This window comes from Embiotoca jacksoni, unplaced genomic scaffold, assembly GCF_022577435.1.
Source record: "Embiotoca jacksoni isolate LCO1_2020_lvr unplaced genomic scaffold, fEmbJac1.0.p SCAF_16, whole genome shotgun sequence".
In the NCBI taxonomy this organism is placed as follows: Eukaryota; Metazoa; Chordata; class Actinopteri; family Embiotocidae; genus Embiotoca; species Embiotoca jacksoni.
In genome coordinates, this window is record NW_027185296.1 from 9,094,597 (window position 1) to 9,113,657 (window position 19,061).

General features: G+C 42.5%; 2 protein-coding genes across 4 annotated transcripts in view; one reads left to right on the top strand and one right to left on the bottom strand.

The window, feature by feature from the left end:
- Nucleotides 1-1,603: 1,603 nt before the first annotated feature.
- Nucleotides 1,604-12,396, bottom strand: LOC138198955 (sex comb on midleg-like protein 2). The gene is given in 17 exon segments (XM_069150764.1): nucleotides 1,604-1,744; nucleotides 1,902-2,065; nucleotides 2,185-2,406; nucleotides 3,027-3,155; nucleotides 3,400-3,561; nucleotides 3,678-3,881; nucleotides 3,991-4,084; nucleotides 4,188-4,239; nucleotides 4,241-4,454; nucleotides 6,372-6,615; nucleotides 6,701-6,789; nucleotides 7,347-7,581; nucleotides 8,670-8,740; nucleotides 9,157-9,231; nucleotides 9,995-10,107; nucleotides 10,422-10,496; nucleotides 12,303-12,396. Coding segments are annotated over 15 exon segments (2,103 nt in total). The 5' UTR covers nucleotides 10,017-10,107; nucleotides 10,422-10,496; nucleotides 12,303-12,396; the 3' UTR covers nucleotides 1,604-1,618.
- Nucleotides 12,397-18,518: 6,122 nt separating this feature from the next.
- The window catches only part of LOC138198956 (cyclin-dependent kinase-like 5), a 54,692-nt gene continuing 54,149 nt past the window's right edge, over nucleotides 18,519-19,061 (top strand). For all 3 annotated transcript variants that reach the window (XM_069150765.1, XM_069150769.1, XM_069150768.1), the window contains exon 1: nucleotides 18,519-18,625. The gene's annotated coding sequence lies outside the window, so the exon portion shown is untranslated. The remainder of the gene's footprint in view (nucleotides 18,626-19,061) is intronic.

Here is a 19,061-nt window from a genome sequence, read left to right on the forward strand (position 1 = left end):
CTTATCAGTGGCGTTCTTATTGAGGACATTTGAGGACAATGTCTTTGGAGGTAATTCTGGTGAAGTGAAAGGCAGTAAGCACACATGTACATCCTTTTGTTTTGGTAGGTTTATAGAAAAAAAAATACACATCATAAACACATTGTTTATCTGGTGTGACATAATGGACAGGGGACATTTTTGCAACACATATTTTTCAAGTACTTTAAAGAAGATGCGAGAGGGAAATGAAATGAACAGCACTTCGATCCTGTGTTGAATATCATATGGCACAAGATTTTAAATGAGGGAAGTAGATTATAAACAGTATGCTACAAAAGCTTGTACTAACAAAGACCACATAAACCTGAGAAATGTCGTAGGTAAAGCAAGGCAGAGTCTAGTACTGGGAGCATTTCAACTAAAAGCACTGCGTTAAGTATTAAAAAATGGAATCCACTGTGAAATATTCACCCCACCCTCTTCAGCTTCACATTTCTAACTATATGATTTCCTTAAAATATTAAGTTTTCTACAAAATGTACATTCTGTTGCTGATACTCATGGTTAAACCCATAAAACTGTACACATCTGTTTTCATCGTTAACAGTGATTGTAATGGTCAAAAAGTGACAACACTGAGGTCGCAGGCAGACCGACGAGGTCGCAGGCGGACCGACGAGGTCGCAGGCGGACCGACGAGGTCGCAGGCGGACCGACGAGGTCGCAGGCGGACCGACGAGGTCGCAGGCGGACCGACGAGCTCAACTCGGACATGACTGATAAAAATACGACGTCGGAACTCAAACGTAAAAAAAAGCCCTTAGAAATGTTTCCTTAACAATCTGTCCACTGAGCTGATAGAGCCAGAACCTACGTGAGCTCGGAGGGGGGGGGTTGACGCTGAATTGCATGAGGACCAGAAGGAGGCGACGGAAGGGCCCGCTAAGACACACCAGTACGTGAGGCCTCGAGGCAGGTGCTGAATCTGCAGGAAAACGTGAGGTGCCGTGAAAAATGTGGGAACGCGACATGACCGTTGTCATGACAATGACGACGTTGAGTTTGTAAGCGTTGTGAGAGAGAAGTGGAAACAGCTTTACAACAGCACAGACCAGAGAGCCTCCAGGTTCTCTTGAAGAGCGTGGGGAAGATCGTGTGATGGATTGTTGTTTGTTTGTTTTTCAGTATACCAACCCTTCCTTATTAACTGGAAATTCAACAATAATAAAAACATTATACAAGAAGAAACATTCTCCATCTTTGGGGATCCAAAACCAGGATCAAAAGATTTGTTTTATCTCCGTTAAAAAACGTGTCCACGTGTGCTATGCAATGTAAACACTACAGGGATTCATTTCCTTTGGGATCAGTGGTGTCTTTGTGTTCACTGATGAGGGGATGAGGTAACGTGTCAACGCACGGCACACTTTCTCCCCTCTGGAAGTCGGGATGAAGCTGGAGCACAAATATCTTTCCCTCCGGGGGGAGTCGAGAGGAACACGGAGCCCCGCATGCCCGACGGGTCCGTGTCCAACGGTGGGCTCCGTCAGGGCGTATTGCCCGTGGGTCTGGCAGGCCAGGATGGCGCCGCCGCCGCCCCTCTCCCCCTGCCCCTCCCCCCTTCTCCCCACCCCGCTCACAGTTTGCCTTGCTTCAGCCTCTCTATGTGATGGCAGAGCTTCAGTGCAGGTCCCAGTTTCAGACCCATGTACTTCATGATCATGTCGCTCCGCAGCAGCATCAGGGCTTTTCCATCGATCTCCTGTCGAACACAGAGGGAGGCTCACTGGATTATGAAAACAATACAAAGCCAATGCTCATATTACATATGACAGTTTATAGGTTAAGACAATCTGTAAAAAATTTTTTTTTTTTAAAAATCCCCTGGAACAACCTGTTTTTCTTCCTCGTGAACTTACATGTTTTCTGAATAGTTCAGCATGAGGTGCTAACGCTGCGGGGTCGGCGTCCCTGACAAACTGCATGACCTCTTCGATGGTCCAGGACGAGGGGTTTTTACTGGGCAGCTGCAGACCCTCCCGCTCCGAGCCCAGCGCCTCAGGACCCGTGGTGGAGCTGGCTGCTGCGGAAGCAGACAGATTGAACACATGAAGCGTCTCTGCAGGACACAGTCTGAGCCGAGTCTCTTTACAGAATACTATCGATCGGCTGCTCGTCTCCTCCCGCACGCTCCGTCTGTACCTTCGACTCGTCGGAGCGGCTGCGTGGCGCCGAGCTTCGCGGGGTTGGAGGAGAGGCGGCGCATGGGTGTGCTGTTGCCGTGGTGATAGAGGCTGCTGGCCTGGGAGTGATACTCGGAGGAGCTCCGCACCGTTTGCGGCCGAGGGGTGATGGAGTTGGAGGCGGAGTCCATGTAGCGCTGCTCCTTTATGAGGCCGTTCTCCTCGTGGGGCAGAGTCTCTGCTGGAGAGAGGAACACAACGAGCGATGTTGAGACACGAGAACACGTCTTCAACTCCACTGTGATGGACAGACGCCCCCCCAAAAAAAACCTCCACCTGAGGCACCGTAGTCCTCCAGCAGTGAGGATGAACCTGTATATTCTTTAAGAGACCGTCCGAGCTCGCCACTCCTTCCGGCGGCGCTGCGATCAGCCCGATTTATACACAAACAATTTGGTATAAAACACAAATGGTTACGTTGATAATAGTTGGACCCTGAATGGACACTGAGACAACTTCTCTGACAAATTCAAGAACAGACCGAGGTAGAAAGTGCGATGAGCAAATTGTGTAGACAAGTGAGGACTGTAAGTTGACAGACAAACTTTAAACATGACTCCATTTTCTTTGCCTTCTTGTTACAGTAGTTTGATGCAGCTGAAGACCTTTGTTGCCGGACCGAAACAAATCTGGCACAAAAAAACCCACAACAGCTACGACATCACTCTTGAAAATGCAAGTCCTCGCTTATTGGAGTGAAATTCTTTTACTTCTCTCATATTTAGCCCTTTAAAATGTCAGACAAATGTTTCACAAATCTGACAAAGAAATGAGTAAGAAGGTGTGCAGACGGAGCTGTACCTTCTGAAGGATGGGCCTCGGCACGTAAATGTTTGGGGGACAGCGGGGCAGCGTACGATGGAGAGACTCCAGACAGACTCCGTTTCCCACTGCGGGCCGGAGACGGAGCGTCCAACGCTTCTTCTTTCACTGAGACACAGAAACCAGGAGAAAGTCATTTGTAGCACGCAGCCGCTGACGACATGCAAAGAACAGGACGACACGCGTCAGGACAAACACATACCAGACATATGAAATACACGCGATCTACATGTGATACTGTGCTGGTTGCGTGTCCGTTTTAGTTTCTCTGATCCCACACACGGTGTCCCCCCCTACCCCCCCGATGAAGCAGGGACGTGTCTCTGAAACGGCCAGCGGACGGAGGGTTTACCTGACTTGTTCCTGTCGTAGGCGGTGTAGTGGCTGAACGGCTGGCTGCTGAACAGGTTGTCGCACTGCAGATGACGACACATGGTCTCCAAGAAGCGCAGCACAAAGGAAGCGCTGGAGGCTGACGGCAGTCGGACCACACGAACTCCCCCATCTGTTCTCACTGTGTGACGGACAACACGTCTCATTCTCCCGCCCGTGTTCGTGGACAGCCGTCTGGTGTGACCGTCCTCAACTCATTTACCAACAGTGCAACAGCTCGTAACAACCGTTTCCTACCTTTGACGGCCTCCCCTCCTCCCGAGTCGCTCTGCAGAGCACCGAGCAGGACTTTGGGCTGGTACGCGCAGTCGATACACGACTGGACCACCTGCTGGAGCACAGCGTTCACGGGCCCCGGGCCAAAGTGGTCGGGCAGATGCTGCATCTGCTTCCTGTCCAGGTGGGGGCCGCAGTTTCCGTGCTTGTTCACATACACACACACTGAAACACCAGAAACACATTGAACCCATTAAACGGTTTACTGATGGCTGTAATTTAGAGAGAATGTGACACAGCTGACTGGAGGAAGTAAACAACCGTCAGCCCTCACCTGTTGACACTACTGAGTTGAGGCTGGGAGAACTTTCCTGTGGAACCTGGATGCTGGGCAGCAGCAGGGGGCTTTGTAGGATCTTGGACTTTCTCTGTAAAGACACACTTAAACATGAGGAACGTGGGAGTCAAACTTCTTCATATGATTGTTTGGGGTTTGTCCCCCAGGGAGGGGGGGGGGGGGGTCGGTCTCACCTTGCTCCCAGGTTTGGGCCCCCTCTTCTTGTGGACCCGGGGGTACCAGCGGCGTGCTTTCGGGGACCGTCCCGTTCTGGGCAGCGGCTGCCTCGGCCACGGCTTTGAGCAGAGCGATGGTCTCGCTCTTGGGCCGTCTGCCTCTCACGCCCTTCCTGACGGGCAGCGGAGGCAGAGGGTTCGGGAGTCTGTAGGGCGACTGCATGGAGCGCCGGCTGGGTTTGGAGGGCGACGCCGGGAGAATCTGCAGGTTCTTCGGCAGAGTCACTGCAACAACAGCAGAGGTGGACCACGTGAAAATGCAGCTACTGAATATAACGTGATCCCGATCATGACACGCCCGAGTGTACGAAATATTTATATCTGATGGTTCCTAGACTAAAATGAAAAACCAGACATGGAAATAAAGACATAAAGAAAACCAGAAACAAAGTCTTGGCCCGTTGGCCCCGGGTGGCTCAAAATCATTTCACAGACTGGACAGCCGTGCGCTCCATCTGTCCACCGAGGGGATAATAAAAATGAAGAATGGTTTACAGCTCGTCCCATCACTGGAGAGTCTCTCCAGGCTGTCTCCACGGAGACAAACTGCGTGTCCTCCTCATCTCCGATCAATGCGATGCACAGCGCTGTTGTTGGTGGCTGGGATCAAAGTCTAATTAAAGAGACGGTCTGGTGCCGACCTGACTGGCCCCCGGTGGCTCGAAAGCATTTCACAATGCTTCAATTACTTCCTCATTTCTTTTCTAATTTTACACTCCACATGAGCAATGCATATAAACAACTGCTGAAAACAGCATCTCGAGTATTAAAGTTATTTTACAAAAGTAACGAGTCGGCAGTGAGGTCTTTAGTTTGGTTTCCGCTGCAGGCTGGTGTCCGGCCTTCAAACCCATTTCACTGCTCACTTAAAGAAGAGCTGAACACATTCTGAAAAAACACACAAGTTGGGTTTGTTAAAAAAAAAAAAAATGAATCAAGAGGACAAGTGACAGATGGGAAAAATAAACATATTTTGGGGGAAATTAATGGATAACAGTCAAGAAAAAAGGGTAAACATGTTCCAGCCTCTACAATGTGAACGTTTTTCTGCTTTTCTTTGGTGTCTATAATTCAAAATGTATTATTACCTCCGGTTGATCAATACAAACACTCTGAGACAACCCGTCTATTTTTTCTTTTAAATCATCCACCGTAGGTAATAATTAGCAGATTCATCAGTGAAAATAATTCTCAGTAGCAGCCCTAGTTAGCAGTACAACGTTTTCCTCATTTTATACACAAAATTCACATTCAACTTCAAAGATAAAGACCATTCATACCTACAGGAAGGGACGGAAGTACAGACACTACATAACTCAGACAGAATAATACCGCCAAGCTCATCGTCGCTATAATGTCTCTGATCTTTTAAAAGAGGGAATGTTTATGTGTGATGTGAAAGCCGTTTTCTTCTGCAAATACCTAAATGTTTTGACAAAAACAGAAAGAAAACCACCGAGGCATACCGGCACAAAGCTGCAGCTCATCTACCGAGCTGCTGAATATTTCTGTTTCTGTGTTCTCAGGATTCACAAACAATACCAACACACAGAGAGCCCAGTAGGAAGGAGGTGGAACTCCTCCGGAGGAGGTGGAGTCTGCAGACCGAGCTGCTTTAGATGGAGGATGAGTCGAGAGAAAGGTGGAGGGTAAATGGTGTATTAGAGCTCAGACATGAGCGGCTAACAGTACATCTGAAAAGAGAGTTTGGTGCTTGATCTGTTGATTTAACAACACAACTACTGAACCAAAACCACCAACCAGCTGCAGTCATCACACCTCCACACAGCCTTCAGCATCACATCACTATATCACTACATCTACCTTCAAGTACCGCTCTCTTCACACGTAACTTGTATTCTTGTCTATGAATGTTTTATGTGTTATCAGGTCACACTCGGATCCTGTCCGTCCCGTTAAAACCAGGTTGTGTGTACTTTACTGTCGGGCTGAGTAACAGAGGAACATAATTCATGTTAATTGTGTTTATATTTATCGCGCTGTGGATGCAGTTTACCGGCTGTAACTAAATAAGCATGAATGAAACCCTGATTACAAACAGCAGCATCTGCCGCTGACGCCATTGTTTCTATCAGTGGGGCACAAACAGACGTCTGCTGCCACCTAGAGGCCGACACTCACCGCTGTTGCCCGGCGGCTGGAGGCTGTGTTTGGTGAGGGAGCACCAGCCCACAGGGAAGATGTCCCGCGAGTCGTACTTGCACCAGTAATCGAAGGCGCCCCGCCAACCGTCGAACATGATGAAGACCTCGTCACCCTTCACCTCCCCGATGGTGGCCGGGCAGATGAGGTACGGGTTCTTCTTGTCCACCGCCTCCAGCTTCATGCCCGGCTTGAAGTTGTTCTGGGGGGGCCTCGGAGGTTCCTGACAGGAAATGGAAGACAGCTTTTAAATACTTCAAGATGGTGCCATACTGTTTGATGAAGAAAGTGTTCAAAGGTTTACAAACCTTTTTAAAAGCTGTTACTGGAGCCATCTCTGCTCCATTTAAGGTTCTCAACAGAAACATGGGCCATGAGGAGGCATTCATCCGAAATCCTGGAGGGGAGAATTTTAAACTTTAAACTGAGTTTAAATCTTTCACAAAACAACAATAAGTTTTTATTCATAATCTACAGTGTTATAAACACCTTTCAGAAGGCATTAGTGTGATTTATGTCAGGTGAACACAGAGCTCACTGGACTGGAGTAAAGATATATTGCTTTTCAGATTCCTAGTGACTCTGTCAGTGACAAAGAAAACAGATTTTAGACCCTGAGCCCTTCATTGTTTTTCCTCAGTGTACATCTATGTTCACGCCTTTATTATGTTGCTATTCAGATTATTCAAAGTTCATCACAACAACATTAAGAAAATGTTCCTGTCAAACATGTTAATTTCTGAATCTTCAGTCCAAATAATGACACTGAAAGATTTGAAAGCCTGCAACAATCTCAACCTTCAATACGCTGCCATGGCAGTTCTGCGGAGCTATGCACTGATAGGACATAGCAATGAAATAAATCTTCATTTCAATAAATAATTTGCAATGGTAGATCTTTTAAAGCGTAATGTTGACTGACATTGTTCCTGATAGTTATAAATGGCGTCTCACCCAGCGGAGGCTGCAGCATGTCTCCGTTCTTCTCGCAGGTGCCGATCGGCTGGATGTCGGAGGAGTCGACCAGCCTCCAGAAGTCATTGCTGTTGTCGCTCCCGTCCAGACGGAGACGCAGACGGACGCCTGTTAAACCCATCACCGTGGCGATACAAACGGAGGTGGAGTTGCGTGGGTCGTGGGCTTCAAGCTTCATTCCCACCTTGAAGTCGTTGGAGGGTGGGACTCGCGCCTGCACATATTAAAGAGATGCCAAGAGTGTTGGTGTCGTAAACTCTGCTCAAATACACAGCGTACGAATATAACTGGTGAATATGTGACACAGCATTTTTTTTTTTTTTTTAATGTTTTGCTAATTCTACATCAGTGTGCTTCTGTGTGATATTATTGGGAAGGCTGGTGTTGCATTCAAAGTCCGAAGTACAGCAGGTTTGAGTAAGGGGATAATCCAGGTGGTACAACTGGCAGCAATCCACACAAACACAGTTTTGCCCAGTGAAGCCTGTTAGAGGTGTTCAGTATATAAACAAAACTTTATTAACAGATTCTCTAATTGAAGTAAATACACTGAATCCTCATTGTCACTGATGAATCAGGATGTATTAGTGGCGGAGCTCCTCTCACTGGTGACCAGCAGAGTTGATGTCAGCTCTGTTGTGATTCACAGAACATTTCCTCATTAAAACCGCATTAAAAGACCCCAGAAACAAACATAAATCTGACACACACATTAACACACACATTAACACGCCAGTGGTGGTAGAGCTGCCATGCAAGATGCTCTCCGCCATCAGGAGCCATTTGGGGTTCAGTGTCTTGCCCAAGGACACTTCGGCACGTGGAAGCGTTCGCTTACTGATGAGACATTCACCTGCTGTTGTGCTTTCTAAAGTGCGTCAGGACAGTGATGCGTTCGCTTACTGAGGTACGTACTTCAGTGATCTGATCTTAGCTTATCATAAAAGTAAACAAACTCCAAAGCTAGTGAGGATTCTTTGAACTAAACTGAACTAAGTGATTAGAATCAGCAGTCATTTATACCTTCTACCTAATGTAAGTAAAAACCAAACAGCACAACCCAGATGTCAATTTAAAACTTCTCTGATTTACTAAATGTTGACACAATATCCCATTTTAGTTTGAACGATGACTGGGGATGCCAAGCGGACAATAGAGAGACCTTTCTCCAACATCTATCCAGTGTGTGCTTATCCAACTTCTGCAAATGCTTACAAAAACTCCTAAACATTTACATTTCTCTATAAGACGTGTCTATGCTCATGAAAATGGTAAATATTTAATGAATTCAAGGGGACATACCTGACGGAAGCAGCCTGGTGGAGCCGGTGTAGATGATGTTTCTTTTAGATATTCTTCCCAGCTGAAAGCATCTAAATAGAAATCCAGACAACGGAAATCCTTTGACTGTATAAATTTATGGAAAATGCAAACTAATACATCTTTTACCTGTCAAATATTACATAAAATAGAGTTCATATCATTGAGCAGAATCTCGCCATATTTACTGTCATCCGTTTGTGAATTTTGAAGTTATACTGTAAATTTAATCACTTTCCTCTCTCGTCACTTACGTCAGCCAGACAATTGACTCTGATAGTGTGGAGAACAAACCTTTCTCTGTATTACAACAGCATGTCATTTAAAAAGCTGCTGTGAAAGTAGCATCAAACAACTCTTGAGCTTCTCTGGTTGTGTAAACAGCTATTAGAGCTCTAATAGAGCCCAAAGTAATCTGTGGGAATAACACTCAAAAATCCATCACAAAACATCAAAGAAAAAAATTCACCTTTAGTTGCTGCAGGAGTTGTACCTATCGGGAGAACTGTCCTTCCTGGTTTCTCTTTTTTACCATCTCTCGGATCTAAAAGTAATAAAGACAATAAAGAAAATAATTTAATAAATATAATAAAATACTTGACAAACTGGCTATAAAAATCAGAAGCAAAATATACATTTCATATGTTACGAGTCAAAAAAAATTGCAATTAGACCAGAGAGACGTCATTTATAAATATAGATTTCACATGGATTTAATGGATGAAAATACTTAATTAATGTTTGCACCGATTAATGACGTGATCTCTTAAAAACTGGGAACAGTCATCACCGCTCAGCACAATATTTAATAAGCTCTGAAATGCTTTCAGTAACAGTTTTTGCTCCCTGCAAAGTCTCAACTTCAGCCTGAGCAGACTGAGTGTCTGCAGGGGTCCAGAAATCTGGACTAATGTCTGGAACAAACATTTACAAACATTCGTGTGAAAGCATCAGTTTCCCATTGGGATGCACGGTAGCAGCTTTTGAGCCCAAATCCCATCTGCTGATATATTCCAACTCATTGGGCCAATTGCTAATGCTGCTACATGCATATTTCCTCACCTAATTGCGAAGAACATTTGTGTAGTTTAATTAACATCATCTTGGCCTGCTGGCAGAGGCAGACACACATTCACCGGGCAAAATAAGTAAACTACTGATACTGGTGATGTGCTTATATCATTGTGCATCCCAAGTTTCACATCACAGACAAATCTGCTTTTTCTATTTTAAGCAATTTTTCCTATAAACCCTCGACAGTCATGAGCAGTACTTTCATCCAGCACAGTCAAATGATGAGTCCTTGCCCTTCAGTGGAGTTTTTCCCATGGTGACAGAAGACTGATGGTGACGCCTTTATGATGATGAACAAGGTGCAGGACGTTCACCCGCTTTGTTCCTGTGCCTGTGGAGTTTTCACCTAAAAATATCAGAGAGGAACATATTTAATATAAAATGCAAAACAGACAATAATAAACAACTCACTTGATAAACAACTTAAGTGACAGATTACTCTTCTGTTAATCAAGTCATTAACCAGATATTTTAGCCAAAACAAAATTGCTAGGTATTTTTATTTTCTCTTTATTTAACCAGGTTTGTCCCACTGAGATCTAATGATTCCTTTTACAAGGGAACATGGCTAAAATTAGCAGCAACACAAAGTTTCAAAAGTCAATAAAAGCACAAAGATTAAAATAGCATGAGGAATGATGAGATACAAAAAAAATTCACCTTTAGTTGCTGCAGGAGTTGTACCTATTGGGAGAACTGTCCTTCCTGGTTTCTCTTTTTTACCATCTCTCGGATCTAAAAGTAATAAAGACAATAAAGAAAATAATTTAATAAATATAATAAAATACTTGACAAACTGGCTATAAAAATCAGAAGCAAAATATACATTTCATATGTTACGAGTTTCACGAATTAAGATAAAAAATATATCGTTTTGAGAAACAGTAAAATGCTTAGATCAGCCTGGACTAATTATAGTTTTAACCTTATTCAGGGTCACCATGTTTTGGAGCTGAACGGTGCTCCAAGAAGTAGGTGAAGAAAAGCAAAAAAGCTCTAACTTTAACAACAACAAAACGCAAAAAGTCCTGCCAACGGAGAACAGTTCAATTTCAAAGAGCTGATAACTAGGTAGGAATTTTACCCAGAATAGTTTTGTAAATAAAAACATAACAGTGACTGGGGCGGCGTATACATAAGGCAAGCCAAATTAACTTTGAGTATAAAACATATAGGTAAGTGAGAGAACCTATCCAGCATATTGAAAATAATTTCCATTTCACACACACACACAAAGCAAGACTTATTTCCTAAGTAAATCGCCAGTAAAAGCTTTAGTTTTTTTTACTATATACTTAATATGCTCCCAAGATATTTAAAAATAGATACTGCCATAGTATCTGTCGATCATTTCTGGTCACTATTTTCTCAGACCATGCAGATCTTAAGTGTTTGTTTTGTTTTTCCGCATCAAGAACAATTCACAGCAGACCGAGCTGTTCCCAACTACTGATGTCATCCTGTGTCTCAGTCTACTAAAAAAAAAGTAAGCAAGTCGATGTCTGTCAGGACAGATATTAAATCAGCGGATGATTTGGTTTGATTTGGAAGGAAAATCCAGAAGTACTGCTGAAAAACGAGCCTCAACAGGTAGTCGTGTCCGACCTGAAGGATTATTACCCATGTGGCTGCTGTCAGCAGAAGGACAACCGATGGTTGTTGGTTTTGTTTGGTGAAGTAAACCATATCAGAAGCTGTTTCATGTGGTTTTCCAGTAATGGACCCTCCCACCAAGACAGGAAGCCTGTGTGTGTTGTGTTGTTTCATGCCAGGCCCGTGGCTGCTGAACTTTGTGTACATCCCCGACGACATCTTTACCTTCGAGTTAAAAACTTGCTCCCGTCACAAACTAAACTTCACGACCGAGGAAAACGCAAATGAGTGAACTTGGTAAGAATTAAAAAAAAACAACAACAACATAAAAACAACCCCGAAGTGCTTTATTTACATGTTGATGGGCAGAAAACAGTGAAGTACCCGCAGCTGGGACTCAACGAGGGAGAAATGAGCCATGTTGTTTTGATGGAGCTAACGCGGCTATATTAACGTCACATTCAGGAGTTGTAACTTCACTAAAACGTCGCCCTGAATCGAGGAAAGAAAACCCATTAACACAATGTCCAATGTCCCAATGTCCCCCTCCGACCGGACCGTTTTCGGAGCCGGTTTGATGTCACCTCTCCCATCAAGCCTTTTCACGTCCACTAACATCGGTCACAGCTAGCGTGGCTAACTACCGAGACAGGTAGCTCATTTATACTTTATATTTAATGTTTGGTTTTAATAAAAATTAAAAAAAACCACGTTATTTTTCTATGTTTGATGATTGCACCGTTGCTCCCGGACACCGTAAGTGACGTGTAACATTAACGTTGTAACAGTCGGGGCCCAATGTTGGGCTAACCTCCGCGTCAACGGTCAGCCTCTGAAAACACTTTCTTCTTCGTTATCGAGCAGAATTAAACACGCGACTCCGGTCGACTCGGTTCAACGGACGATTTCCCGAAACTCTCCGTGATTTATCCCGAAGAACAAACTTACAGGTGCCGTCTTCTTTTTTTCTTTTTTTTTTTTTTCCGAGTGAAGATCCACTTTTTTCTATTCGTCAGCTGCCATTTTTTTTTTTTTTTTTTTTTTTTTCACGAATGTAGTGTACGCTTTACACGCATGTAATTTATGCCGAAGATAGGGTTGTTCAGAGGGAGCGACGGGCCGGATTCACGGGTGTAGTTCTTTGGGCCAATGACGTCTCGCGTTACTCAGACTTACACCCAATCACGAAACGGTTTACTCAATTCAGCCAATCAGCGTGTGGACTCGCGAGCCGTATTTTGGGCGTCCAGATAATTACACGAGTGATCCATCTTGTGTTTGTTTTCTATTCTTTGTAAGGTTTTTCTCCTGCTTCCCCTGCTGCGGTTGAAAACTGATGAAAACTGGAAACTGTAATGTGAAATGCTGAAATACTTGATAGCGGACATCCTCTTCAATGAACAACTAAAGGCTGCTGTTCTAAAAAGTGACGTGAGGGAGAAAAATAATCCCTTCCCAATGAGTTACATAACCAAACCACCGAACAATAACTTTTAAGAGCACTAAAAAAATAATAATGAATGAATAAAAAAAGACTAAATTCAATACGTCAACGCATTAAAATAATAAAACACAATGATGAAAAGCATCATAAAATATTATCGCTATTTTTCAAGACTGGTTGTAATATTTAGAAACATTTTCAGCGAAAAAAATTAGAAATTTCTCTTTGTCTTTTATTAAAATATGGAGTAGTGCGTCATCACATTGGCCAAATAGCACATGATTTAATGTCAACCACTTTCCCTTTTCACTTTCAAACTCATGTGTTTTCCCCCACCCACAGTTTTTCCATGAAGTCTAAATTATTCTACCAAATTAATCATAAAGTCGCTATGTACACACACACACACACACACACACACACACACACACACACACACACACACACACACACACACACACACATCAATAAAAATAGTCTGCCTGACAGTGGTGAAATGTAACACATTTACCCAAGAACTATAATTAAATACAAATTTAAATTACGTTTAAACACTTCATGCTGCTTTAGACTTCTAGTCCAATTCAGGTCTGAAGGAAATGTTTAGGTGTTAGTCAGACAGATGCTGTCATTTATTTTTCAATTTCAGATTCTCATCATCTGATAAAACACAATGGAGATTAGCTCCATTCTGACCAACTGAAAAACACATAAATGCATAAGTAATGGTAATTCAATAGGACTGTAGATACTGTATACTTTTGCTTCTTTAAGTACATTTTGCTGATCATACTTGCAATAGCTATGATAGACTATTGTTTTAAATGTTTTTAAATTATAGCATTGCCACTTCTGCTGAAGTACAGATATGCATACCTCCGCCACCTTTGCTGAGGTTGTGCTTAGTCATTTTCACTGGCTCTGCATTTTCCTTTGTTTCTTGTCCAATAGGTTACAGGAAGTCTGCAGCAAGCTCTCGTACAGTAACTCTGCTGTCTCTGCTGTCATGAATCATACTGTCTTATATTTGTATTTAGGAATGCCATTTAAAATGTACTGTATACTGTCATATTTCAGAACATGAATTTAGAGACATAATTTCCCCCCAAAATATAGACTTTAAAGATAACTTTTTTTGATACAGTGTAATCTGCGAAAAATTATGAAAAATCCAGAATTATGTTTGTTAACTGGTAAACAGAAAACACTAGATGTCATTAGCTGTTGTATTACAATTAGTCAAGAATAATTTCATGGATGAGGGAGTGACTTTGTTTTATGCTTATCAAAATGAAAAAAGTCGTCACATACCCAGTTATATTTATCCCCTGTTTAGGTGGTCTGTGCTCTGAACTCTAAAGCCTGACTGAAAATCTTCAAACAGATCATTCCTTTGTAAATAATCACATAGTTGATTTGCAACAACTTTTTCAAGGATTTTAGAAATAAATATCAGGTTGGAAATTGGTCTGTAGTTTCCTAAAACAGCTGGATCAAGAGTCGGCTTTTTAAGTAAAGGTTTAATTACAGCCACTTTAAAAGCCTGCGGTACATAGCCGGTTACAATAGATAGGTTGATCTGATCTAATATGGAAGTACTAATTAAAGGGAAGACTTCCTTGAGGAGTTTAGTTGGGATGGGATCTAACAGACAAGTAGAGGATCCAGATGAAGAAATAATTCTAGTTAACTCAGAGAGCTCAACAAGAGAGAAATGTTCCAAGTATACATCTGGTCCTACAGTTGCTTCCAGGGCTGCTGTGCTTAACATCACATCACTGATGGTGGCAGTAAGGGTCGGCCCTATTCTCTCTCTGATAGTGAGAATTTTATTAGTGAAGAAGTTAATGAAGTCATTACTGCTGAGAGCTGAAGGAATAGAGGGCTCAACAGAACTGGGACTCTTTGTCAGCCTGCTACAGTGCTGAAAAGAAACCTGGGGTTGTTCTTGTTGTCCTCTATTAATGATGAATAATATAAAGTCCTGGCCTTACGAAGAGCTTTCTTATATAATCTTAGACTATCCTTCCAGGCCAGGTGAAATTCTTCTAAATTAGTGGAACGCCATTTCCTTTCCAGCTTTCTAGTCGCTGCCTAGCAGAGCATAATTCTGAGTTGTACCATGGAGACAACTTCCTCTGGTTCATTACTCTCTTCTTCAGAGGGGCGACATCATCTAGAGTTGTGCACAGAGATACTGCAGTGTTTTCTACGAGATGATCCACTTGTGTGGGACTAAGGTCAACGTAGATGCCTTCCGCTGCTTTAACACACGACATCGAAGAGGATAAACATGTAACTGCTTCCTTAAACTTGGCCACGGCATCATCTGTCAGACATCTACTGTAGTGGGATTTATTCCCACATGCTGTGTAGTCCATTATTGTAACTTCAAATGTTAATAAGAAGTGGTCCGACAAAACAGGGTTTTGAGGAAATACAATTCAATTTTCAGTTTCCATCCCATACGACAGAACCAGATAGAGGATGTGGTTACCACGGTGACGGGGTTTATTTACATTCAGAGAAAAGCCTATAGAATCTAATAATGAGCTAAAAGTAGAACTGAGGTTGTCGTTGTTCACGTCAACATGAATGTTAAAGTCTCCCACTATCATCACTTTATCTGAACTCAGCACTAAATCTGATAAAAAGTCAGAATTCAGTTAGAAACTCTGAATAAGGACCAGGTGGGTGATAAACAACAACAAATAGAATCGGTTTCTGTGTTTTCCAGTTTGGGTGTGAGAGACAAAGAGTCAGACTCTCAAATGAATTATAATTAAGTTTAGGCTTTGGATTAATTGATAAACTTGAGTGGAAGATTGCTGCCACTCCTCCTCCTCGGCCTGAGTCTCTAGGAATATGATAATTAATATGACCGGGAGGAGTTGCTTCATTAATACTAACATATTCTTCCTGTTGCAGCCAGGTCTCTGTGAGACAGAGTAAATCAATCTAATGATCAATTATCAAGTCATTTACTAACAGAGATTTAGATGAGAGAGATCTGATATGTAATAGTCCGCTTTTAATTGTCAATTTGTTTTGATCCATTAATTTGGTAGGATACATTTTTATTACATTTTTATTGATACATCTTTTGTTGAGTTGTTTTTTTTTGTTTTTTTTTTGGCCCCAGGAAGACATCTGACTCTGGCCCCGGGAAGACATCTAACTCTGGCCCCAGGAAGACATCTGACTCTGGCCCCGGGAAGACATCTGACTCTGGCCGCTGGTTTCGCTAACTTCACATTCCGCAAAATAGAGTCTCCAATAACCAGGGTTGGTTTCTCTGTTTCGCCGAGTGGGGAAAATCGGTTGGAGCTGTGAAGGGGTCGGTGGTGAACCGTGGGCTTCTGCTTGGGACTCTGCCTCCTTCGTACTGTCACCCAGCCGCCCGGCTATTCGGGTGCCCTGGGCAGCTACACACCCCCTACCTGATTAGCTCCTACGGCTAGCTGGTTGTTTAGCATGGTGCACAGCCACGATTCTAATTCAGTGACCCCGGCCTCCAGAGCCCGAACTACACTACATTCATTACAGGTAGCATTATCATTAAGGGAGGCAGGGTCATGATACGGGTAATCCAGTAAAGGCGTTTCTCATACTTATTCATCAGTGGTGACACTGAAGTTTGATACAGATATGCAGAGGGCATCTCTTACAGTAGTAACACTAAGCCGATATTAAAAAGATGCATTCCAATCAAAACTATGCATCAGTATGAAAAAATAAGCAACAAGAAAACATACCAAAATACCATATCATCACTACAGCAACAAATGAACAACAAATCTATTTCTTGAAAAAAGAAAATCTGTATACACTATAATATGCCACATTTGCTAAATGTAAAAACATGTAAATTAGTTTCGATGTAAATTGCCCTTCAAAATGCAACATGTCCCGTTCTGCTCTATCATGTCAGTGCACTGACCAGGGATTGAGAATTATTGAGCTGGCAGAAAAGGTACAACACGTTACCAAAAAAAAAAACTGAAATAGAACAGAGATTTTGGCAATTTGTCTTGTTTTTGCTTTGCTTGTTTATAAGGGTCTCTTATGACTCATCAATGATGGAGGTACCACCTGTTTCAGGGGCTTCTTGTGTGGAAATGGATCCGAATCCTCAATCCTAGTTTGGAATGAAACTATGTGACATCATCACAGGGAGTAATTTGTTTTCTCCTACCACATGCAGATAGATTAATGGATGTTATGGCCGATATGGCTCTGGGGCAGTTCTTCTCATTAATTCTTACGTTAACAGATATATACTAGCATCATGTGTTCATTAGGATTATGATTACAGTTATAATTAGGGATCTGATAAGGACTATAATTATACTAATAATATTTTGGCAAGTGCAAAGTTACAAGTAATGCCACATGCGGGAAGAGCTCACCAGCTCTGATCTCCATATTAAGTGTAATAAACTTGGATGAACCACACATGACAAAATATGTAGATCAATGAATTGAACAAAAGTCTGACGAGCAGATTAGTTCCTGACTTGATTGATTGAAAATGATCAGACTTCTGGATCAAAACGGGCAAATCCTTCATTACACCAGTTTATTGGACTCAGACTGGTAGATTTGATCAAGTCAAACTCATCCAAAGAAATCTTTTTTTCTGACATTTTACTGAAAGAAAACCTCCGACTCAGCCAATACAAAATATTTGCAGTGGGCTAGGAGACTTCAGTACTCTTTGTGGATTTCTACAGTTTTAGGTCAGTCCTGTGGGTGGCAGTATTGGTTAGCACAATACTGAAAAAGTTCTGTGGCGATCAGAATGTCAATTACTTATTTGTTTTTAAATGAGTTTGAGGTCGTAGATAAAAATACACAGAGCTGTTTTCTTATCGCTTTGTTTTCCAGTAGAGGGGTGTATAGCTTTTAATTTTCTATACATAAGACATGACCCTTATTCATTATTAACATGAACTGAGGCTGGGTTTTAATGCCCCCTTATTCAGTTATGTTGACATTTAGTGTTATTTGCATGCCATAAAGCCCCACGGACACAGAAAACTTATCAGAACAGTATCTGAGCTGTTTTGAGTCTTTGGAAAATAAAGTCAAATTTATCAATTGAAGAAAATGAATTTGTGCATGTCTGTCTGGGTATCTGTTTATTGGGTGAACTTTGTTGTTCTCAGGGAGATCTTTAAACTCTACATTTCTTCTTTCATTGCACATGTTTTCCTCAGACAGACTGCACACTGACGTCAGGGTGTCCTCAAAAGAAGAGTCTAAAAATGTAATTATACTCTGCAATGAACTCCTTACAAAGCAATCCAATGAAAAAAGTTAGGTGTGAATACATGCTGTCCTTAAATTCATCACCAATGTAGCCCTATTTCAATTTTTTTTTACCTGTTCATGAATGCTGTTGCCTCCTTACATCTTCATAACGCAAAGTTTCTATTACTATATGCACTTGAGAATGGGCTTTAGATAAATGATGCTGTCATACTGGACGCGGGGTGTGATTTTGTGAATTATGTAATTGAGAAATTAGAACAATAATATCCCACCTCATACGAAACACCCTCAGACCGCAACACGGTGTTCTCCCCCCTAGAAGCCGTTCTGCTCTGTGATTGGCCCGTATGGAGGAGGCGTTGGAATAAACAAGCATTTCAAGCGTTTTCATTGGTCACCGTGAAGCCACTCAAACTGTTGCCTGGTGATGTGCTCGCAGCTTGTCAACCGCACGATCCAGTTACTGTAGCTGCCTGCTGCAATGAAAATATCGCCGTTGGTGGGTGGATATATGGGCCCGGGTCCATCGTTTTCCCCCCTAAACACTGACTGAGTGAGTAGTTTATTTTATCGTTACTTACATAAGATTTGTAAGCTACAACTATGATGTGAATGTCCTCAGTAAAATCTCGTAAACAGGCAAAAGGTTGAGGTTTGTTTTGAGCTCATTTGCGGTTTTGTATGTTTTGGGAATGAGGCAGAACAGCAAGGAAAAACAAAAGGCTAAAAAAAAATAAATAACGGAACCAAGCAGAGTCCAGGCTACGAAGCTCCTAACGCGAGTCAATTGGGACGAAGTTGGGTTCGTAGGAGCCATATGTTCGACTTGTTGGATTTATTGCAGCTCTGCATTGAAAATGTGGGAGCTACATTCAGTCTGTGGGCAGTCGGAGCTAACACACACACACCTATACACACACACACACACACACACACACACACACACACATATACATTTGAACGCACAGTCGAGTTCCTGTTAAAAACAA